Genomic DNA, 25,352 nt, shown 5'->3' with positions numbered 1-25,352 from the left:
CAGTCGTGAAACACAATCTTCACCTTGGTACCCCCGGTGAGCTGCCCAAGGACTATCACATTGGTTCCTTTGAAGCTTCTGGAAAATTCTCTTCTGATGAAGTAGGATTCTATCAGGGTGCAGGCATGGGCCAAGAGAGGAGCGACGATGTGGAGTTGAAAGGGCCGAACATCGGTGTGGGGGTTAAAGTTTCTCCAAAGGGCGGTATTCAAGCCATTTATAAGCCAGAACTGGTCAGTCTTTCAGCCACTGCTGGTCCTGCCACAGCTACAGTTGGTCTGTCTGCAGAAACCGGTGTGCAGGTCGGTCCGACCCAAGTGGGAGCAAAGTTTCTTGGAACTGGCGTCTCCATTGGCCGCGAAGTGGGCTTTTCTGTGTTGGGTTCTGGGTTTAAATTTAAATTATGGTAGGATGTGGCCTGTTGCTTTCTGTCACAATGAAAACTCTGTTTGTGTTTGTGACTTGAATGTTAACGCTGAAAATGCATAATGTGACATGAAACTCATGTCAGAAATGTATTTTGGACAACCTTTCATAAAAACATTTTAAAACTGGTCAGAGTCAGTTGTTTCTTTATAACTTACCTTTAGTGAATAAGGTCACCTCAGGGATTTGTGTTCAGGATTTTGACCCATTTTTATGTAGCCCTTACATCGCCACACACACTGGTAATAAAGAAGAAAAGATGTTGAAAGTACTCACATTCAACCGTTTGTGGTGTTCAAACACAATGACATCAGTCTTTTTTCTCATTTAGCTTGAGGAAGTCAAAGCTTAACAATGATCACATGTATTTTAGATAATTAAGCAAAGGCTGAAGTGATCCCTACTTTTCAGTTTCAAAGGCAGGTACAGTGTATTTGCACATATACTGCAAAGCGGTGAGATTAGACGTCATATTGCAGATTGTAGTGAATTATTTTTAAATGATATAAATTCTGTTTTTGAATAAAAGTGTAGCTTAGGAAATGTTGCCTCTGAGTTATTATTAGTTCTGTCTCTTGGGAATCGTTCCAAGCTTCTAGCCGTGTCATTCTCCAGAAGTGTGCTTAGATTTCTGTATCAAGCTGTGTTGTGAGGTTATATTAGGCCATGATGGGGGTTTGGCCACCAGATGAAATCCACTGATGTGTGATAAACAGAAGGTTATAGGGAATACAGCGTGATACCCCAAAAAAGGGGTAATGAAGAGTAATGAAGCATTGTGGGGATAAAATGGACATGTTGAGGTAGTTTTATTTTCTCTGCCAATAAGCCACAGATCTCTGTTTTATGGTGTCAAACACATCATATTCATATTTTGTACTTTTGAATTCTGTTGATGTAATAACTGTATTTATATTAATTGTTAATTTTGTATATTCTTATGTTATTTTATTTTTAGTATCAACTATTGTCTCTATATGTGTCAATTCAGTATTTTTTAATCCATTTTTGATATTAGAACACTATTTGGGTGGAGGCTTCAAATAAGCTCTCTGAGTTTTCTGCCTCTTCCTGCACACTATATTATTTATCTTTGCTATTTATTTTTTTTAATGTATTTTCTTTTAATTGTGCAAATAAATAAACATAAAAAAACCCAACATAAACATATTCTTACTGGTTCTGATACAGAAACAACATTCAGACTTGGTCTTATTATCAAGAATAACTTTCACTATCTCATGTAAGGGGAATGTGACCACCTTCCATCCTGTCTGCCCCTCTGTTCAAGTTGTTTTTCACGTTAGTTCATACTTTCAGTTTTGTTCTGATATAAAAACAAGAGGCACATAACGTCCCTTCACAACCACAGCAAGCAGATCTGACCTGCTGCAGATGTTTCTTCTCTTCCTTTGCGAGCTCCTCAAACCCAAAGATGTCCAGTAGGTGGAGTTCAACAAGAGGAATGAGTCCAACCAGTAATAGTATATTGAAAACTTTTAGGGGGGTGATCTTATTTCTTCTAATTTCAGTGACTGAGAGGAGAAAAACAAACTGTGTTGTAGTGTATCTTCAATAAAAGCAAAATAGCACCTTTATTCATCTGTAATTCTAATGATTAATGGATTACATTTGGAGACAAGGGAGCTCAGGGACTCCAGAGAGGTCTATGGTTAGTAACTTTAATGGGACAGGGTAAGAGTTAAAGTAAGTGATCGGGGGGTGAGATAGAATCCCAGTGCGCCAGTTCCCCCAGTAACAATAGTACATTTTATTTATAGGCGCCTTTCAAAGCACTCAAGGTCACTTTACAAAGCAGAGGGTAAAAAGAACAACGAATGAGTTCTATTAAATCAACAAGACATGATACAGTGCAAATAAAAAATAATCAATGAAGTGAACGGGATCAGGTTCAGTGCAGTGAAAAGGTGTAATCAGAGTGCATATGTCAGCTTGAAGAGACAAAGGAAAGAGAGTCGATGTTACGGGTGTCTGTTATAAAGTGTACTTGGAATCAGATGGAGTTTACAAGAAATGCTAGGTGTATGCGTGTGCGTTATTTTAGAGAGTAAAAACAGAAGCTTAGATTTTGGGAAGGGTTAGAGGTTTTGGTATCAAGCTGTGTTGTGAGGTTATTTTAGGCCATGATGGGGGTTTGGCCACCAGATGAAATCCACTGATGTGTGATTAACAGAAGGTTACAGCAGGGTTTTTTTTTTGGGGGGGGGGGGGGGGGGATGGGGGGGATCACGCTGTAACCTTCTGTTTATGGGGGAGAGTTAAAGTAAAGTTGCTGAACAGCTAGGCCCAAGAAGAAGAAGAAGAAGAAGAAGAAGAAGAAGAAGAAGAAGAAGTGTGCTAGAATTTAAGGTTGCATGATGTTTGTTTTGCAAACCAATGATTACGCTTCTCTCTCATATGGTAGTTGAGATAAGACCTCAAAAACCTAATTTCCTGTGAAACTACGTACTGAGATGTTGTTCAGTTTTACACTTTTGCTTTTGCTCTGTGGGGTATAAAAGAACTCTCATAAGAGCAGTCAGTCCACTGAGCTGAGAGCACGCAGCATAACACATCTCCTGAAGATCAAGAAACCTCATCCAGGTAAGAAACCTGACATGTGAAGTTAATTATACAAAAAGAATCTGAAATGCTCAGAAGTTTCTTCAGTGATTTATAACTCACATAAAAGTTGTTGATGTTTTTAACTGCAAGTCTAACTTCTGATTTAATCCTGAAATGTCCTCTTTTTCTTTTAGAGTTCCTCAGACTTGAAGATGTCAGGTAGGGATCACTCAGAGGCTGTTTGTTGTCACAATTAAAGAAGTATATATTTCAATGTAATCTTTTTCTGACTCGTAGAAACTAAAAGACAAACATAAGTTCCCCTCAATAACTACTAACAAAGTTTCTATCTCATTTTTTCAGCCCTCAACAGAGAGAGTAAGTAAAACACTTTTTCAAACAGCTCTCTGTTAAATTGATTTTCTAACCACACTAGTGTTGACAAATGTTGTTCTAAATATATACAAGTACGTCAGCAATCACTCTGTATCCCTCTTTAAATTGTTCCATCTGAACAATAACAGAAAAGAAGGTTTTCTGTTCATGATATTTGTGACTAGAGGTGAGCAGAGACTTCCTGCCAACAGATTTTAAAAGCCTTATGCTTTATGACTCTAAAAGTAAAGTGTCTATGACCTCAAATGTTTGATTTTAATATTAACTATAATAAAACCTATGAGATCTTTAGACAACATAGTGTCTTTTTTTCTGGTAATGTCACTTAATGCTTGTCTTTAAGATGAAATGTTGAGTCTCTTTGTTTATAACCCTTGCAGTTGTGCAAAAGGGCCTAGGGATTGGCAAAGGAGAACCGACTGACACCTCTGACCGACCTGCCAGAGCTTATGCCGAAGCTGTGTATGCTGGTGCTGGGAAAATTAAAGAGGGCGACAAGGAAGGAGCGTACGCTGGTGCAGGGTTATACCATGCTTGAGGTGAATGGCGTGGGTTTGATGCTGAGGCAAGTGGACCCAACGCCAGCGCAGGATACCAATTCTCTAATGAGTCTGCTAAAGTCATGACCAAAGCAGAGGTGGTCAGTGCTTCAGCCTCTGCTGGTCCTGCCAAAGCTACAGTCGGTCTGGCACTCGATACTGGAGTTGGAGTCGGGAAGTCCGGCATAGAAGCAAAGGTTCTGGGGACGGGCTTCTCCATTGGTCGCAAAACTGGCATTTCACTGTTTGGTACTGGGTTTGAAATTGATTTTGGAAAGTGGTGACTCTGTAACAGAAACAGCTCTGTGTGATTTTTATCGTCCTGGCGATTGTTCCAACAATAAAATCACTTCCCTTGTATCAAAGTTGAATTTTTCATATTCTGAGATTTCTCATTAAGAATTGTATGTATATCTATCAGCAGCTTCTTCATTGTGTCTTGATTTGTCACTTCATTTTCACAATAGTGTTACTTCATTCTTTTTTAAATCAAACTTGTGTGAACAGAAGGATCTGAAAAATAAGTGAGTATCTTACTCTAAAATTCTGGCATAAAAATTATACAATTTTATCCCTGCTGAGGCTGCTGCCCTCGCGACCCGGACCCGGATAAGCGGAAGAAGATAGATGGATGGATGGATGGATGGACAACAACTAAAACATCAACAGAATTAAATAACACAGCATAATCATATACATAAGTCAACAGGAGACTAACAACCAAACCAAAACATACTCCACAACATAACCCGCTACATCACAATCAAATAACAAAGAACCACAAACACCATTTAGCAGGTACCCCTGTAGAATTTGTAACAGCACCTCCACACCTGTGGATGAAACTAGCACTGATGAGGGTCAGATCTACTGTAACCTGTAATGTGCTCATTTGAATAGAACTGGTCATGGACTGATATGTTTCCACTCAAAATGTAACATGTTAAAGTTTATGTTAGGCTGAACGATCCCTTTCATAGAGTCATATCATTAAACATACAATATCATTGGCAGTGCTTCAACACGTGCAGTTCTTCAGTTTCACATTTCTAACTCTGTGGTTCAGTTGAATCTATTCAACATTCAATATCTTACAACAAATTACATTTATAGCACACTCAATTACTTCCCACTGCTGAACAACTAGGCCCAAGCAATGTGAGACAAATCGTAATTCCACACGTGGTTGATTCTGCTAATACAGCATGTTTCTTAAGGTGTGTTCTACTGCTTTGATGGTAAAACTACAGCCACAGACTGATGTTATCAACCTGAAGCTTTCACTTTTACTCACTGTTTACTGGAACTGATTGGATTCATGCAACTGCTCTGCAGAAAACATCCAGCTGTCAGTCAGTGCTGTAAAGTACCAAAGATCTCTGAAACATAACTTCGGCATCTCCCTAACTTCCCTTGGTGCATCCTGGGGAGAAGTCTCTTGAAAGTTGAAAGTTTTCTTCTTCTTGATTGTCCTTTTACATATCAAACATGATGCATTGCCCTTGTTTGCATTTTCTACAAAATATTTGAAAGTTGCGGAAAAATCGTGGCATCTCTTTCAGTGTCCAGGGAGGAACTGTTTCCTGGATTGTTAATGCGCATGCAGGTGAACACACGTAATAGATTGTGCCCCAAACGGAAGAAATCATTAGGGTCTGATATAAAAGAAACTAATAAAAAGAGTGAAACAGTCTTCATCTTCTGACCCTGAGTACAGTCAATGTTCAGGACCAGGTCTGAGTCATCAGTGATCAAGTCCAAGTGAAGTCATAAGTCTGAAATCAGAAACCAGTTTGGACTGGAGTTTAAAAGTCCTGTGATAAAGTATGGTGGAGCTCTTTTGCCCCAAAGGTGCGTAGGTTTGAGATTTTATGGTGAACTTCTGCTCTTCTGCACAGAGCTCAGGGACTCCAGAGAGGTCTATGGTTAGTAACTTTAATGGGACAGGGTAAGAGTTAAAGTAAGTGATCGGGGGGTGAGATAGAATCCCAGTGCGCCAGTTCCCCAGTAACAATAGTACATTTTATTTATAGGCGCCTTTCAATGCACTCAAGGTCACTTTACAAAGCAGAGGGTAAAAAGAACAATGAATGAGTTCTATTAAATCAACAAGACATGATACAGTGCAAATAAAAAATAATCAATGAAGTGAACAGGATCAGGTTCAGTGCAGTGAAAAGGTGTAATCAGAGTGAATATGTCAGCTTGAAGAGACAAAGGAAAGAGAGTCGATGTTACGGGTGTCTGTTATAAAGTGTACTTGGAATCAGATGGAGTTTACAAGAAATGCTAGGTGCATGCGTGTGCGTTATTTTAGAGAGTAAAAACAGAAGCTTAGATTTTGGGAAGGGTTAGAGGTTTCGGTATCAAGCTGTGTTGTGAGGTTATTGTAGGCCATGATGGGGGTTTGGCCACCAGATGAAATCCACTGATGTGTGATAAACAGAAGGTTATAGGGAATACAGCGTGATCCCCCCCCCAAAAAAAAAAAAAACCCTGTAACCTTTCATCTGGTGGCCAAACCCCCATCATGGTCTAAGATAACCTCACAACACAGCTTGATACCGAAACCTCTAACCCTTCCCAAAATCTAAGCTTCTGTTTTTACTCTCTAAAATAACGCACACGCATACACCTAGCATTTCTTGTAAACTCCATCTGATTCCAAGTACACTTTATAACAGACACCCGTAACATCGACTCTCTTTCCTTTGTCTCTTCAAGCTGACATATTCACTCTGATTACACCTTTTCACTGCACTGAACCTGATCCTGTTCACTTCATTGATTATTTTTTATTTGCACTGTATCATGTCTTGTTGATTTAATAGAACTCATTCATTGTTCTTTTTACCCTCTGCTTTGTAAAGTGACCTTGAGTGCATTGAAAGGCGCCTATAAATAAAATGTACTATTGTTACTGGGGGAACTGGCGCACTGGGATTCTATCTCACCCCCCGATCACTTCCTTTAACTCTTACCCTGTCCCATTAAAGTTACTAACCATAGACCTCTCTGGAGTCCCTGAGCTCTGTGCAGAAGAGCAGAAGTTCACCATAAAATCTCAAACCTACACACCTTTGGGGCAAAAGAGCTCCACCATACTTTATCACAGGACTTTTAAACTCCAGTCCAAACTGGTTTCTGATTTCAGACTTATGACTTCACTGGGACTTGATCACTGATGACTCGGACCTGGTCCGAGACCAGACTGATACTGGATTAAACCAAATTCTATCTCACCCCCCGATCACTTACTTTAACTCTTACCCTGTCCCATTAAAGTTACTAACCATAGACCTCTCTGGAGTCCCTGAGCTCCCTTGTCTCCAAATGTAATCCATTAATCATTAGAATTACAGATGAATAAAGATGCTATTTTGCTTTCATTGAAGATACACTACAACACAGTTTGTTTTTCTCCTCTCAGTCACTGAAATTAGAAGAAATAAGATCACCCCCCTAAAAGTTTTCAAATACTAATACTGGTTGGACTCATTCCTCTTGTTGAACTCCACCTACTGGACATCTTTGGGTTTGAGGAGCTCGCAAAGGAAGAGAAGAAACGTCTGCAGCAGGTCAGATCTGCTTGCTGTGGTTGTGAAGGGACTTTATGTGCCTCTTGTTTTTATATCAGAACAAAACTGAAAGTATGAACTAACGTGAAAAACAACTTGAACAGAGGGGCAGACAGGATGGAAGGTGGTCACATTCCCCTTACATGAGATAGTGAAAGTTATTCTTGATAATAAGACCAAGTCTGAATGTTGTTTCTGTATCAGAACCAGTAAGAATATGTTTATGTTGGTTTTTTTAATGTTTATTTATTTGCACAATTAAAAGAAAATACATTTAAAAAAATAAATAGCAAAGATAAATAATATAGTGTGCAGGAAGAGGCAGAAAACTCAGAGAGCTTATTTGAAGCCTCCACCCAAATAGTGTTCTAATATCAAAAATGGATTAAAAAATACTGAATTGACACATATAGAGACAATAGTTGATACTAAAAATAAAATAACATAAGAATATACAAAATTAACAATTAATATAAATACAGTTATTACATCAACAGAATTCAAAAGTACAAAATATGAATATGATGTGTTTGACACCATAAAACAGAGATCTGTGGCTTATCGGCAGAGAAAATAAAACTACCTCAACATGTCCATTTTATCCCCACAATGCTTCATTACTCTTCATTACCCCTTTTTTGGGGTATCACGCTGTATTCCCTATAACCTTCTGTTTATCACACATCAGTGGATTTCATCTGGTGGCCAAACCCCCATCATGATATACTAATATACTGTAACCTCACAACACAGCTTGATACAGAAATCTAAGCACACTTCTGGAGAATGACACGGCTAGAAGCTTGGAACGATTCCCAAGAGACAGAACTAATAATAACTCAGAGGCAACATTTCCTAAGCTACACTTTTATTCAAAAACAGAATTTATATCATTTAAAAATAATTCACTACAATCTGCAATATGACGTCTAATCTCACCGCTTTGCAGTATATGTGCAAATACACTGTACCTGCCTTTGAAACTGAAAAGTAGGGATCACTTCAGCCTTTGCTTAATTATCTAAAATACATGTGATCATTGTTAAGCTTTGACTTCCTCAAGCTAAATGAGAAAAAAGACTGATGTCATTGTGTTTGAACACCACAAACGGTTGGATGTGAGTACTTTCAACATCTTTTCTTCTTTATTACCAGTGTGTGTGGCGATGTAAGGGCTACATAAAAATGGGTCAAAATCCTGAACACAAATCCCTGAGGTGACCTTATTCACTAAAGGTAAGTTATAAAGAAACAACTGACTCTGACCAGTTTTAAAATGTTTTTATTAGAGGCTGTATAAAGGACATTTTTGCAAGGCAGTTACAGGTATGTATTCGGATATATTTGTATTGGCATGTGGCTTTGGGAATATCACAGTAACATGAGTTTGATGTCACATTATGCATTTTCAACATTAACATTCAAGTCACTTGTCGAATGTGAGTTTAAGCTACATAGCAACAAATCAATCATTGATTACACAGAGTTTTCATTGTGACAGAAAGCAACAGGCCACATCCTACCATAATTTAATTTTAAACCCAGAACCCAACACAGAAACGCCCACTTCACGGCCAATGGAGACGCCAGTTCCAAGAAACTTTGCTCCCACTTGGGTCGGACCGACCTGCACACCGGTTTCTGCAGACAGACCAACTGTAGCTGTGGCAGGACCAGCAGTGGCTGAAGCACTGACCAGTTCTGGCTTATAAATGGCTTGAATACCGCCCTTTGGAGAAACTTTAACCCCCACACCGATGTTCGGCCCTTTCAACTCCACATCGTCGCTCCTCTCTTGGCCCATGCCTGCACCGTGATAGAATCCTACTTCATCAGAAGAGAATTCTCCAGAAGTTTCAAAGGAACCAATGTGATAGCCCTTGGGCAGCTCACCGGGGGTACCAAGGTGAAGATTGTGTTTCACAACTGAATGGGTTGTAAAACAAAACAAAAAAAAAACAGCATTTTATTCCACACACATCAAATGACAGTCCAGCTCTGTGTCTACTTTGTAAGAACCTTGGTCTAACACTGCAACACTGTAACACTGCAACGTCCGGCAGATCAGACTGAGCTTTATGTCTGAAAAACTGCAAATCCCTAATGTGCCATAAATCAACAAACTCATTCTGATACCAAACGTCAACAATACCATGTGACCTAAGACATGAGTGTCCCCCAATGCCTCAAACCCAAAACCAGACTGATACTGGATTAAACCAAACAGCCGGGGCGTGTTTGCCTCCTTAACTATTTTGAGCTTCTGTACATACTTCATATTGTTATTTCATTTTATTGTATTTATATCTTATTTTATTCCTTCTTTCTATTAATATTCTGAGCACCTGTAATAAGGTAATTCCCCCCAGGATAAATAAAGAATTTCTGATTCTGATTCTTAAGTTACCTAAACGAGAGCCTCCGGTGGGATTTTCAGGTACCAGTATCTCAAAACAGATTTAAACTTTGTCATATAAAACTTTTCTTGTAATTCTGAGATACTTATCTTGTTAATTCAGAAACAAAAAATTTAATTTAGAAAAAATGATTTTTTATTTTACTTACCAGCATGGCTAAGGTCTTCCAAGAGAGAGCCTGCATAAAAGAAAACAGAGACTGTGTTATTTCCTTATTCAGGGAAGTTAATTATTTTCTTTTAAAGCCTAAAAGTGACATAAAACAACAAATACTTTAAACTGTTACAAAAACAAATTGGTAAATGTAACATTTGATTTGATTTGATGTTATGTAAGAATAAAATAGAAAAAACATGCAAGTAAAAAACAATTTGACATACATATGAACATTATAAACACATCTTAGAGTTTCACTGAACTTTAAATGTAGTCCGTCTAATGTAATATCCTTTATCTTCTATGATTATTGAAGAGTGTGCACTGCTTATTCTGAAACAAACTTTGCCTACCTGACATCTTTAGGCCGGAGTGACTCTGAGAAAAAAGAAACAGAATAAGGAGAACAAAAATGTTTAATGAAATGACTGATGAAAAAAAGAGTAAAAAAGAAAGCAAATTATATTTCACAAAGTATTCAGACAACAGGAGAACCAGTGTATTTGAAGTTAATCTGATATAATGAATACGAGTTGTTTTAAATTACTGACACACACCAGTATCTGCATATTCATACATTTTTGTCTGCATGATTAATCTTGTGTTGTATTTCTTACCTGGATGAGGTTTGTTGATCTTCAGGAGATGTGTTATGCTGCGTGCTCTCAGCTCAGTGGACTGACTGCTCTTGTGAGAGTTATTTTATACCCCACAGAGCAAAAGCAAAAGTGTAAAACTGAAAAACATCTCAGTACGTAGTTTCACAGGAAAGGAGGTTTTTGAGGTCATATTATCTCAACTACCATATGAGAGAGAAGAATAATCATTGGTTTGCAAAACAAACATCATGCAACCTTAAATTCTAGCACACTTCTTCTTCTTGTTCTTGTTCCTCTTCTTCTTCTTCTTCTTCTTCTTCTTGTTCTTGTTCCTCTTCTTCTTCTTCTTCTTCTTCTTCTTCTTCTTCTTCTTGTTCTTGTTCCTCTTCTTCTTCTTCTTCTTCTTCTTCTTCCATAGTCATCATTGTTTTCCAGACACTGGCAAATGCATCAAAATGTGATGCATGATTGAAATTGGTGTGCTATGACTTCTCCAAGGATTTCACTGTAAAAAAAATATATATAAAAAAAAATTGGAGCAAACTGTGCAGAAGTTCACCATAAAATCTCAAACCTACCTGCCTTTGGGGCAAAAAGAGCTCCACCATACTTTATCACAGGACTTTTAAACTCCAGTCCAAACTGGTTTCTGATTTCAAACTTATGACTTCACTTGGACTTGATCACTGATGACTCAGACCTGGTCCTGAACATTGACTGTACTCAGGGTCAGAAGATGAAGACTGTTTGACTCTTTTTATTAGTTTATTTTATATCAGACCCTAATGATTTCTTCCGTTTGGGGCACAATCTATTACGTGTGTTCACCTGCATGCGCATTAACAATCCAGGAAACAGTTCCTCAATGGACACTGAAAGAGATGCCATGATTTGTCCGCAACTTTCAAATATTTTGTAGAAAATGCAAGCAAGGGCAGTGCATCATGTTTGATATGTAAAAGGACAATCAAGAAGAAGAAAACTTTCAACTTTCAAGAGACTTCTCCCCAGGATGCACCAAGGGAAGTTAGAGAAAAGGGGGGGGGGGTTCTGCAGAGCAGTTGCATGAATCCAGTCAGTTCCAGTAAACAGTGAGTAAAAGTGAAAGCTTCAGGTTGATAACATCAGTCTGTGGCTGTAGTTTTACCATCAAAGCAGTAGAACACACCTTAAGAAACATGCTGTATTAGCAGAATCAACCACATGTTTATGTGTGGAATTATGATGTGTCTCACATTGCTTGGGCCTAGTTGTTCAGCAGTGGGAAGTAATTGAGTGTGCTATAAATGTAATTTGTTGTAAGATATTGAATGTTGAATAGATTCAACTGAACCACAGAGTTAGAAATGTGAAACTGAAGAACTGCACGTGTTGAAGCCAAGCGGCAAACTCCGGTCTCAAACGATGAAGCCAATGCGGAAGTGATATAAACTGCAATACATCGAAAATCCTCTTGAGGCTGGCTGCAGAAACACCGGAAACCACATAGATATGAATGGGAAAAAGACAATCTTTGCAGCATTAATAAACATGTTTACAGCCTGGTTCAAAAAACGGCTTGGCCCTACAACGCTAATCTCTCTAATGGCACACACTGTACGGGGGGTGAATTTTTTTCTAACGTGACGGTTAAGAAGATATTAAGATTATGAGTTTTGCCCAAATAAGGACATGACTGACGTGACTCCCGGTCGGGAACACACAGCCATTGGCTAAGAGGCTCACACTACGTCACACTCTGCCTAGTTGAGTTCCGCATTACCAATATGGCTGCTGCCGTCGATTTGCTTCAAAACAGCTCTCAGGAACAGACGGGTGACGTCACGGATACTACGTCCATATTTTATACAGTCTATGGTTGAAGCACTGCCAATGATATTGTATGTTTAATGATATGACTCTATGGGTGCATCTCAAAGCTCTAAACTGCAGTCTCCTCGCTCCTCGCTCCTCGGCCGAACCGGAAGTACTTACTGACGCGCCATTTTAACTTGCGTCCCAAAGCTCTAAACGCTGCTGGAGGAGAGAGCAGCGAGGGGCGAGGAGACTGATCCGAGGAGGGATAATCGAGGAAACACGAGAGCAGACTTTGCGGAAGTCTTTTCTTTGACAGACACACCCCCTTTATCGGATATCACTCACTGATTGGACGCTGCAGCGGCTCGGACTTAACCAAAACTTAACATCAGTTGAGTTTAATAACAGAGAAAAGATGGACCTTAAAACATTCATTAAGGGAGCCCTGAAACAGATCATAAACATCTGTTGGTTTCTAAACAGTCTGTATTTGATGAGCTGAGATTAAAAAGTGTCTGATGTGAATTTTAAAAACAAAATACTGATCGCAAAATCATAAATTCAATATAACAGAGGGTGGATTATGTTATATCTGATTTTTTTTGTCAGATTCACTGTCTAATGAAATAGAGTAATAGAGTCTAACATCATAGATAGAATATATATCAATGATCAGTTCTTCCTCCTGTTAGTTTCCCCATTTGTTCTCGTTTTCTTCATGAAGAGAAGTCTGACAGTAAATTTTGTCTGCTAGTAAAAACACTTGTTATATTTCCTGTCAGGTTAATAAAGTTTCATACGAGGCTGATCATTAATGAGCACAGGGTTTGAAAAGAGTTGCATGGTTTCTATTTTCCCTTGAAGTAATAAATAATTTAATAATGAGGCATTTTACCGGTGAATCGATCTGTGATGCTTCAGGACAGAATAAACAGAGAGCTGATTCTCTTCATGTGCAGGTGTGTGTTAAACATGTAAACACAGAGACAGAGCTCTGTTACTGTTCATATTGATCAGAGTTATTACAGTGAACATGTCTGCAGACACAAACAGCTGTTAAAGCCGTCATCACAAACCAACGTCTAAATACAAATATCGGCTGTTTCCGAAATCGCCTACTATACTAGCAGTATGTACTGATATGTCCAAAATTCAGTATGTAGTAAGTAGTATGTGAACAAGAGCAAAATCTGCAGTATGCCAAAACTCCCCGGATGTCCACTGATACAGGAAAATATCTCAGTGTGCATCGGACCAGTCTTCCTCATGTACTGTTTCCCACAATGCACTGCGCTCGTTCTGCTTTTTCTTTTTCCTCATTTTTTGACGGGAGGAAATCTGTTTTTGGGTGCTGTGAAAGTTATCAAATTACATATAAACCACTTCCTAACTTTTTAAATCATAAATGGATGCTAAATAAGCATTTTATTTATCGGCTTCGCCGTTGTTTACTTCCGCTTTCCGAAACCGGAAATCCAGCGAAGTCTGGCTCAGCATGCTGCATGACAGATCGGACAGAACAGTCATACTACAGACTAAATTCAAAGGCAGTATGTAGTAGGCAATACCTACTGCCTACTACATTAGTAAGTAGTATGTAGCAGGCCGTTTCGGAAACAGCCATCCTCTCTCCTCTGGTTTCATTTCCTCGCATCTCTGGTGGGCGGGACTAAGACGCGAGGAAGAGACGCAAGGATGGACGTTTAGAGCTTTGAGATGCACCCTTAGAAAAGGATCGTTCAGCCTAACATAAACTTCAACATGTTACATTTTGAGTGGAAACATATCAGTCCATGACCAGTTCTATTCAAATGAGCACATTACAGGTTACAGTAGATCTGACCCTCATCAGTGCTGGTTTCATCCACAGGTGTGGAGGTGTTGTTACAAATTCTACAGGGGTACCTGCTAAATGCTGTTTGTGGTTCTTTGTTATTTGGTTGTGATGTAGCTGGTTTTGTTGTGGAGTATGTTTTGGTTTGGTTGTTAGTCTCCAGCGACCACCTGCTGACTGTAGCGCCATCCTGTGGGTAAAAGGCCTCATATTGATCACACAGGTATAGGATACATTCCACTTTGTAGCTGGAATAAAGTGTATGAAAAGTGAGTCTTCCAAACTGAAATGATGGTATGTATTTCTAAAAATAAAAATCAATCCATGAAGTATTTTTTATTTTACCTTACTCATATTGTTCAGTCTATTATAATCAGATTTGATCTTTTTTGTTTTGAGATGCAGACCTTTATTTTTAATTTTTTTAATCTTATTTTTGTATTCTGAGTCTGAGGCCATGGTGCTCAGTCGGAAAAGGGTGGCTTGCCCTCTCCGGGTCAGAGGAGAGTCTTTGCCCCAAACGGAGGAGTTTAAGTATCTTGGGTTCTTGTTCACGAGTGAGGGGAAAGAGGGAGCGTAAGATTGACAGACGGATCGGGGCGGCGTCTGCAGTGATGCGGACGCTGTACCGGTCTGTTGTGGTGAAGAGAGAGCTGAGCCAGAAGGCAAAGCCCTCATTGGACCGGTCAATCTACGTTCCAACCCTCACCTATGGTCACGAGCTGTGGGTAGTGACCGGAAGAACTAGATCATGAATACAAGCGGCTGAAATGAGCTTTCTCCTCAGGGTGTCTGGGCTCAGCCTTAGAGAGAGGGTGAGAAGCTCAGACATCTGGAAGAGGCTCAAAGTAGAGCTGCTGCTCCTCCACATCGAGAGGACCCAGATGAGGTGGTTCGGGCATATCCGACCCAGGACATGCTGGAGAGATTATATCTCTCAGCTGGCCTGGGAACGCCTCGGTATCCTCCCAGAAGAGCTGGTGGAAGTGGCCGGGGAGAGGAGTTTCTGGGCTTCCCTGCTCAGACTGCTGCCCCCGCGGCCCAGACCTGGATAAGTGGAAGAAGTTGGTATGGTATGGTATGGTATGGTATGGTATGGTATGGTATGGTGTTAGTGATCTGAAGAGATGTGGGATTATTTGTGCATCATGTTTATAGTGAGAAAAGTTATGAAAGTGACAGAAGTTCACTTTATTATAATAATAATGAATCGATCTCTATTTATAAAGCACCAAATCACAACAAATGTTATCCTCAGACTCTTTCCAATCAGAGCAGGTCTAGACCGTACTCTATGTTCTATTATTAACAAAGACCCAACATCAAGACAGGATCAGATCCAGTCCCATCTTACAGACAGGACTCAGTCTGATCTCATCTTAATCCACCATGAGCAGAGCACTTTGCAGCATTTAGCAAGTTACAGTGGCAAGGACAAACTTCCTTTAACAGGCAGAAACCTCCAGCAGGACCAGACTCATGTTAGACACACATCTGCTGAGACCGTGTAGTAAGTGTAATACACACAGGGCGTGTGGGTCACCTCAGCCTCAGAACTGGAGCAGAAGTTAGGCCTTCTCATTTTAAGAAACTCTGCCCCAAACACTGATGTTCATGTCGGTTCACTCTCTCTGGAAAGAGTCAGCCCTTTGTGTTGCCGACAGGAAGCCCTGATTGTTTTCGCTAAGACGCGACACACACACACATGGTCTTATGTGTGCACTGCAAGGGGAACTCCAACCAGCATTCACCCCACTTTAAAGAGCAAAACACACCCCTGTAAGAGTTGTTTACAACTATTTTTACTTTCATTTAATGTTTCTCTCCACATTAGGGGAACATGGCCTTGTTGTTTTCTGTTGGTCTCATACTTTTACTTTTGTTTTTACTCTCTAAAATAACGCACACGCATGCACCTAGCATTTCTTGTAAACTCCATCTGATTCCAAGTACACTTTATAACAGACACCCGTAACATCGGCTCTCTTTCCTTTGTCTCTTCAAGCTGACATATGCACTCCGATAACATTTGTTGTGATTTGGCGCTATATAAATAAAGATTGATTGATTGACTAGTGACAAGTACCTCACTCATCCCCACTTTGAAACATCAAACTATCCCTTTAAATTGTTTTAGTAGGCTTGTTGAGTAGTTGAGTTGTTCAGATCACTAACACCATACCATACCATACCATACCATACCATACCAACTTCTTCCACTTATCCAGGTCTGGGTCGCGGGGGCAGCAGTCTGAGCAGGGAAGCCCAGAAACTTCCGGCCCGGCCACTTCCACCAGCTCTTCTGGGAGGATACCGAGGCGTTCCCAGGCCAGCTGAGAGATATAATCTCGCCAGCATGTCCTGGGTCGGATATGCCCGAACCACCTCATCTGGGTCCTCTCGATGCGGAGGAGCAGCGGCTCCACTTTGAGCCTCTTCCAGATGTCTGAGCTTCTCACCCTCTCTCTAAGGCTGAGCTCAGACACCTTGAGGAGAAAGCTCATTTCAGCCGCTTGTATTCATGATCTTGTTCTTCCGGTCACTACCCACAGCTCGTGACCATAGGTGAGGGTTGGAACGTAGATTGACCGGTCCAATGAGGGCTTTGCCTTCTGGCTCAGCTCTCTCTTCACCACAACAGACCGGTACAGCGTCCGCATCACTGCAGACGCCGCCCCGATCCGTCTGTCAATCTTACGCTACCTCTTTCCCCTCACTCGTGAACAAGAACCCAAGATACTTAAACTCCTCCGTTTGGGGCAAAGACTCTCCTCCGACCCGGAGAGGGCAAGCCACCCTTTTCCGACTGAGCACCATGGCCTCAGACTCAGAATACAAAAATAAGATTAAAAAATTAAAAATAAAGGTCTGCATCTCAAAACAAAAAAGATCAAATCTGATTATAATAGACTGAACAATATGAGTAAGGTAAAATAAAAAATACTTCATGGATTTATTTTTATTTTTAGAAATACATACCATCATTTCAGTTTGGAAGACTCACTTTTCATACACTTTATTCCAGCTACAAAGTGGAATGTATCCTATACCTGTGTGATCAATATGAGGCGTTTTACCCACAGGATGGCGCTACAGTCCGCAGGTGGTTGCTGCTCTTCACAAAGCATGCTGGCGGTGACACTTTCCTCCCTCATGAGGTCAGAATCATGCATTTAAAGACAACAGTTAGGTACCTGGTGGAGAACAGTCCTTGATTTAAGAAGTAACCGGCCGGAGAGGGAGAAAGGGGGAGTGACTGTGGGTGATACTGTTGCAGGAGAAACTGAGCTGAAACTGGATTTTGAATGAAATGAAAGACCGTGGTGGAGCGGATAACGAAACCCATCTGAGGTTTATTGTTATTAGAATCTGGTTTAGTTACAAAAGCACCAAAGTGGAGTGCAAAAAGTACTGCAGTGCTCTGAATGTGTTACAGTCTTCACATTCTCACACAAACCTTTTAAAATGATGTTTGTGATTACAGTGTGTATTTACCGTCTGCAGCTTTCTACAACATAAACACAACACACCGCCGCACACAGACACTCTCACATAAAAGTGTTCTCACTGTCAAAACAAACACACACACACAAGCGCACACACACACACACACCATCCTTCTCAGGGCTGCATGCGAATGGCTCCGTCCAGTCTGATGACCTCTCCGTTAATCATGGGGTTCTCGGCCAGCGACGTCACCAGGTGGGCGAACTCAGCGGGGTCTCCCAGGCGCGACGGGAAGGGCACCTGGCGTGCGAGAAAGGAGCGGACTTTCTCTGGAAGACTGGCCAGGAGGGGAGTGGAGAACAGACCTGGAGAAGGACAGAGGAGGCACAGTTATCAGAGAAACATGGGTGCAGAATTGGAAGTTGAAGTACTTGTTTTGCAGATAAATGAACGGTGACGGATACTTTCTGGACCGGCTCACTGCAAACGTGCAGCTATATGTACTGTTAGGATGTTATTTTGCATCTTTAAAACATCTTTCTTACATTGAAATGTCTTCAGTGAGATCCAGCTGCAATGTGTGGGAATAAACTTCACCAACAAGATGCATTCTGGGATTTATACTTGGGCTAATACCCCTGAGCTTCGGTTAACTGCAAGTACAGATGAAGTGCAAATCACCAGCGCTGCACTTTTGATTGTTGGAGGAACGGGACACACTGACCTGGGACTTACACCAGATCTATGTCCGGGTGTTTCCAATCCGCTGCGGTCTGGCTCCGTGCTCTCTCGTCCGTCAACACCCACCGGGAGCATTTTCAGAACACAGCACGGAGCAGGACCGCCGGACAGCTGGAGTCATGTCATCTTTTAGAATAGATTTTAAGATTATTTTATTGGTTTTTAAATCTCTTAATGGTCTTGGGCCTTCTTATTTATCAGATTTGCTTTTATCATATGAGCCAGTGAGAGCCCTCAGATCTTCAGGTAGCGGACTTTTAATTGTACCAAACGTAAAAACGAAGACCCACGGTGAGGGAGCTTTTTATCATCACGGCCCACGCCTGTGGAACACCCTGCCTGTGGAACACCCTGCCTGTGGAACACCCTGCCTGTGGAACACCCTGCCTGAGGAACACCCTGCCTGAGGAACACCCTGCCTGTGGAACACCCTGCCTGAGGAACACCCTGCCTGAGGAACACCCTGCCTGAGGAACACTCTGCCTGTGGAACACCCTGCCTGAGGAACACTCTGCCTGTGGAACACCCTGCCTGTGGAACACCCTGCCTGTGGAACACCCTGCCTGAGGAACACCCTGCCTGAGGAACACCCTGCCTGAGGAACACCCTGCCTGAGGAACACCCTGCCTGTGGAACACCCTGCCTGAGGAACACCCTGCCTGAGGAACACCCTGCCTGAGGATCTGAGGGCTGCCCAGAGCATCAACATTTTTAAAAGCAAACTCAAGACCGACCTTTTTAGTCTTGCTTTTAACTAAGTTTGATTTTTATTCTTAACAGTTTTATCTATTTATTTATTATCTATTTCAAATGTAGTCACTTTTGTTCTACTTTATTTATTTACTTATTTATTTATTAATTTTAAGTCTCACATCTTAAGTTACTTTAATGGTTTAATATTTTAGTCTTTTATTATCTTAGAAATGTATTTTACCTTTGGTGATTTTAATTTCCTGTTTTGAGTTTTAACATCTTATTTTACCTCCAGTGTTTCCTCATTAAGATAACATGAGAGCGTTTCCTCAGTTCGTTCAGCAAATTATTTAGATTCTTTTTAATTTATTTTTTTTGTTTGTTTTTATTACTTTTGTTGCATATTGTGTTGTTAACCTTAGGATTGTGGGGTGGGTTTGGGGCTGGGGCTGGGATCTTTTTCTTAATTTATTCTATTTTAAGTTGTTTTTCTTGTACAGCACTTTGTGTTACAATGTCATTGTATGAAAAGCGCTTTATAAATAAAGTCTGATGTGACCCGAGGTTTTCCCGCAGTAATGACTGAATCAAGGATTCTCCTCCTCCTCCTCTCCTCTCCTCATCCATGTTGTCTTTCTGGTCCTCTGAAAACCTCTGACCTGTTGACTCCAGGCCTGGCTCCGCTCATCATGACTTTGGTTTGTTGTTGTAGTTAAGTGAAATACGATCTGGTGATAAATTTGCCTTCTCTGAGTGCACGTAGGTATAAACACTGGCTGACCCTAATCTATAAGGCTCTTTTAGGCTTGATTCCTCAATATTTGTGCGCTTTAGTGCAGAGAAAAATCAGTTCCTATACCCTGCGTTCCAATACTACTCTTGTTTTATCTGTTCCTCGGGTAAGGACTGAATTCGGAAAAAGAGCTTTCAGCTTTGCTGCCCCTATGGCATGGAACGCTCTACAGACTTCATTGAAACTCTCTGAACTTATGACTCTTGGAGCCTTCCCTTCTATCCTGAGGGACAGACAGCGTGAGAGCACTGAACAGTGCCTGTGTTTTAAACCTTAAATTATTGTTTGTTGTTTTGTTACAGCTTCCACTCCTCTTATTCATACTGTAAAACACTATGTATTTATAAAGTGTACGTTTTAATTTGTGCTGTCATTTTCGTGTGACTGTTTTGTGACATGTGCTGCTGACCTCTTGGCCAGGTCACCCTCGTGAAAGAGATCCTGATCTCAATGGGTTTTACCTGGTTAAATAAAGGTTAAATAAAACAGAGTGTTTCATTCTGAAAACTAACCGGATGTTTTCATTTTGTTTTGGTGAAACCTGACTTCCTGTCCCGCTCCATCTGCTCTGTTGAGATTGATGCGTCGTGCTCTGGCATCTGGCAAACATAGAAGTCTTGTGTATCTGATCCAGAGGTCTCAGACCTGCCGGATCAGAGACGCAGCCGGAACGCAATGGAGCGGAAGTGGAAGTTAACACATTGACTAGAATAGAAACCTATCAGATCTGGTGCGATGACGGAGACGGACCAGACACAGATCTGAAGGATTTTGGCCGTGACTCTAAGCACATATTTAAAAAGACAAACACCAACATGTAAAGCACCCTGCTATCCTTGTCTGTTCATCTAATCCAGGATGTATAATATCAGCATATTTATCTGTAACCTCTGTGCCACAGAGCTCTAATGGTGTCCAGAGATACTTTAATGTCAGCAGGCGCCTGTGTCTAATGGGATGCAGCTAAAATTCAAATCCTGAACCATGTCTTTAATGTTTGCAGTGTTTGAGCATGAAGACCAACCAGGTGCTATGGTGAGGACTCTGATGCCCATGGGCGCCAGGTCTCGTGCGATGGGGAGGGTCATTCCAACGATGCCGCCTTTAGATGCTGAATACGCCGCCTGGCCGACCTGGAGAGAGAGAATAAAGAAAATAGTTATCACAAATGAGTTTGGGAATCACTTTGTTCTTTGGTTGTGTTGAGTGTTTCTAAAATGACCTGTCCGTCAAAGGCCGCCACGCTGGCTGTGTTGATGATGCACCCTCTGTGTCCGTCTGCATCAGGCTCGTTCTTCCCCATCTCACCCACAGCGAGACGGATCACATTAAAGGTTCCTGCAATGTTCACCTGGAGGAGGCACAGAGGAGAGTCACACAGCTGTCACAGTTTCTTTGTTTCTGCATCTGTAGGCGTTTTTCAACCAGAGGAACTTTACCCCATTTCTACCGACGGACCCAGGGCGAAAAAGTAGTTTAGGGGTAGATAATCTCCCCCCTAAAAAGCCCCTGCTAGGGGGGGTAGTACTTTTCAAAGGTCCCAGGGCTTTCGGGGTCTGATTGGTAGATTAACCAGTGTTTTTATTCCACCTGCCGTCCACAATAACATCACACACATCTGTGATTCTCTTGATTTCTCTTTCTTTCATTAGTTTTTATTCGTTCTATCTTTTTTGTATGTGTGTGTACTTTTCAAAAGAAGAAGCTGTGATTCTCTTGATTTAGCAGCTTGTAACAGTAGTCTTCTCTCAGCCCACCGTGAAAGCGTCTCTCCTCCACGGTTTTAAAAGTGACCCTGTAAACTGGAGACCTTCAGCTGAACGTGTCAGTGTTTGTGGAGTTTACACAGCTGTTGAAACACAGAGGGAGTTCCTGGGAAGGCAAACTAGTTTAGTTTTTATTAAGATTTCAAAATATCCTCATCAGATATTTAATGATCGTCTAAAGACGTTTATGAGGGATGCATCCGGCTGAGTCTCCAGTTAACAGGGTCGCTGTTTAAACCAAAACACTGGCTGATCTCTATGGTGTCTTCTGTGATGAATGGCATTCCTCTTTGTTTTACTGCCCTCTACTGGTCTGGTGGTGTAGTGCGTTTACTTTTTTTTTTCCTCCATACGTCACTGGCCTGATTTACACAATCTACCAACAATGGGGGCACAGGAACCTTTAAGGTCCGGGTAAAGTACTTCTGGGGGCTAAAAGACCCCAGAACTCTTGGTCGAAATGCACCTTGTGTGTCCGTCTTACATTAATAACTCTCTGGAAGTCCTCCAGGCTGTGAGGTAGGTCCTTCTTGAAGTTGTAGGTTTTAAAGGCCACAGCGATGCCGGCGCAGTTCACAGCGAGGTCCAGCTTTCCAAACTTCTCTCTGGCCAGGGTCACGGCTGAGAGCACGTCTGCCTCCGACGTCACCTGAGAGAGGACAAAGCCTCCGTAAGCCACAGAAGTCACTCATTGAATTAAAACAGAATTAACTGGGTTTGATTTAATCTTCTGGGTCTGCTGGACGCACGTCTGCAGGAGCGAAGGCACAGCGGTCCCCCAGTCTCTCTGCCAGAGCCGGTCCATCAGAGGAGGGCAGGTCCAGGATCACAGCGGCCGCTCCGTTCTGCACCAGACGCTCCACAGTGGCTCGGCCCAGACCGGAGGCACCGCCCGTCACCAGGCCGACCATACCCTACTCCACACAAAGACACACGCAGGGAGAGGAAAAACTGGATCAGCACTCCTTATAATGATGAGCGAGGAATATTCTTACCCCTGGTATAAATGTTCTAAGAGCTTTCAGGCTAACTTAATTTCATCGGATGTCAAATATTCCCAAACTCCAGCACCAACATCATCACCGGACAATCTCTGCTAACGTTAGCCCCACTTTGCAAACCAATGTGACCTCAATGAACCTGCAGACTTTGCGATAGGATGGACATTTCAAGCTAAAATACTACCATCAATTATCACTGCCATCTATTCGGCAATTATTCGTAATCGAGCAGGACGACGTGCTGCTAGTAGTGGGCACTGACAGCGTCTGTCTCGACCATAGTTTGTATATATTATGGACAGCGTCTCTCCGCCTTTTCCCATTGTACGGTTTGAAGCCAAAATATCCCGTTCCAGAACGCTGCCATCTTGTAAATTTTCTGCAGCCAGAGTGCGCAGTAGGGAATTTGTGTGATCCACGGTAACAAGCTCCGCCCTACAGCGTAGCGTCCCGAGGTCCTAAGGAGTTTCCCTCTACGGCAGCTGTCAATCAAAGTAAACCCGGATGTAAAACTCTGTTTTTTTAACCTCTAATAACTAAAGAAGAATAAACTCTGCAGAAAAAAGAGGCCTAGAACATGAAACAGTCAAATACTAACTACATATCACCACAGCATACGGATGTGAGAAACATTCATACCACGTGTATTTATTTTTTAAAGTTTGACTGCTCCCCCATTCAAATGAATGGAGGAGACGGAGTTTTTGACCTATACTGCAGCCAGCCACCAGGGGGAGCAGTTTTTTGGTAGCAGCGTCACCTTGAGCCGAGCAAGATGACGTCAATTTTATATACAGTCTATGGTCTCGACCTTTATGTCGGTGTTTCTGTGGCGCAGCAGCGTGGCGTGCATGTTTACTTTTAGCGACCATGCGCAGTCTCTGCAGTCCGGCGACTGTCGCTAATGTTTTCGACTTCTTTCGCTATTTAATGCAGTTAGCATTCAGCTTAAGGACGTTCTATAGCCACCGTCTGGCGGGGATACCGTATTACAACCAGGCACCAGTGATAACGATGAAAATAATACTTTCAAGATTTTTTATACGTTAACGAATATTCGAGCATTTGAAAATCATGTCCCATACCTACTTTGTGACTTCTTGATTAGCGGTGTAAAATAAATGATGCCTAACTTTGACTGCTTTCCTCTCTTCAGACTAGTCAGTATTCAACTTCACATCTCATCCATAGACTATAAATAATGGACGTAGAATCCGTGACGTCCCCCATCTGTTTCTGAAGCGCTGTGAAGTTGATTGGCGGCGGCGGCAGCCATATTGGAAATGTTGAACTCAACCTAACTTCTGTCGAGCTAATGTGACGTAAAGAGGCGGGGCTTTGAGCCTCCTAGCCATCAGCTACAGTGTTCCCGCCTGTCAATCAAGTCACGAAATTGCCGTGTTATGAAAAAATTCACACCCCGTACAGTGTGTGCCAATCGAGAAATAAGCTATCCAGACTACACTCGTCTTTTGAACCAGGCTGTCAACATGTTTATTTCTGCTGTAAAGATCGGCTTCTTTGAATCGGTGTGTATGTGGTTTCCGGTACCTCCGGAGCCAGCCTCAAGTGGATCCTCGATGAACTGCAGTTTTTAGCACTTCTGCATTGGACTCATATTTTTAGACCGGAGGTTGCCGCTTGGATTGAGTTCCGCATTACCAATACGGCTGCCACCGATGATTGGCTTCATAACAGCGCTCAGGAACAGATGGGTGACATCACGGATACTACGCCCATTATTCATACAGTCTATGGTTAGGCCCCCCCCAATCCCAAAGGCCTGGATCCGCCCCTGCATGTGACATAAGTTATCCAAACCCTTCACCTGGTGAGAAATCTCTGAGGTGACGTAACCTGAAGTGAAACAATAGCAGATACTTTGACGTTAACGTAAGGCACAGCTGCGCAAAGTAAGCTGGTCTAACAATAAGCTTTTAAATCCACGAGGAGCACAAAGGAGCTTTGATTCTCCTGGGGTTGAATTCAGCAGTGAGGAGGGGGTAGCTTTAACTTCAGCAGCGCCAGTCAGCACTACATGTGAGCAACACCCTGTAACATGGTCACACAGCCAGCCTCAGGTCTCTCGTGTCCGTGGACCCAACAGGACGCTGGGTGCACTCATCCAGACCTGATCCTGACCTGATCCAGACCTGATCCAGACCTGATCTAGACCTGATCCAGACCCAGCGTGTCATCTGCACACAATGAAACTTCTGAACTACAAGGAGAGCGAAATAACGCCAGGACACGCGCGTGGGTTAATCACGAGACACGGTTCGGAGACGTGTGAACACGCCGCGTGGAGGGAGAATGAATGATAAAGTGCACGCGGGGTGCGGTGAGGATGAAAGTAGATATTTCTGCTCACCTTGACGCATCGAATGTTCGCCATGTTCGCGAGGATGACCAAATGACTGTGACGTAACAACAAAGATCGTATATTTTGAACAAACGAGTCTCTTTTCTTCTTCTGTCACATTCATCTCTGCGCTCTACTGCCCCCTACTGGACAGTGGTGGAAAGACAGGTAGAAGTTAATTTAAAATACTAGTTTTCACATCAAAATCATCTTAAACAAATATAATTAGGGCCCGAGCACTG

At 41.8% G+C, this 25,352-nt stretch overlaps 1 protein-coding gene across 1 annotated transcript; it reads right to left on the bottom strand.

Annotated features, from left to right (window-relative positions):
* Positions 1–17,631: 17,631 nt before the first annotated feature.
* On the bottom strand, positions 17,632–25,248 carry hsd17b10 (hydroxysteroid (17-beta) dehydrogenase 10). The gene is made up of 6 exons (XM_034696420.1): positions 25,120–25,248; positions 22,497–22,661; positions 22,232–22,396; positions 21,204–21,332; positions 21,006–21,114; positions 17,632–18,119 (listed from the first exon to the last, which is right to left on the bottom strand). The coding sequence occupies exons 1-6, from the start codon at positions 25,141–25,143 to the stop codon at positions 17,929–17,931; spliced, it is 783 nt and encodes a 260-aa protein (XP_034552311.1). The 5' UTR covers positions 25,144–25,248; the 3' UTR covers positions 17,632–17,928.
* Positions 25,249–25,352: the final 104 nt, after the last annotated feature.

The sequence above is a fragment of the Notolabrus celidotus genome, chromosome 11, assembly GCF_009762535.1.
Source record: "Notolabrus celidotus isolate fNotCel1 chromosome 11, fNotCel1.pri, whole genome shotgun sequence".
Taxonomy (NCBI): domain Eukaryota; kingdom Metazoa; phylum Chordata; class Actinopteri; order Labriformes; family Labridae; genus Notolabrus; species Notolabrus celidotus.
The sequence above is the reverse complement of the archived record's forward strand: the minus strand, read 5'-3'. Positions and strand labels throughout refer to the sequence as shown.

Excerpts from the sequence above, each read along its gene's own strand:
- hsd17b10 (XM_034696420.1), bottom strand. The coding sequence starts at position 25,143 with ATGGCGAACATTCGATGCGTCAAG. Across the intron at positions 21,115-21,203 it reads TGGCGGCCTTTGACGGACAG|GTCGGCCAGGCGGCGTATTC; the intron begins GTCATTTTAGAA and ends CTCTCTCTCCAG. Across the intron at positions 18,120-21,005 it reads AGTCCTCACCATAGCACCTG|GTCTGTTCTCCACTCCCCTC; the intron begins GTTGGTCTTCAT and ends GTCCTTCTCCAG.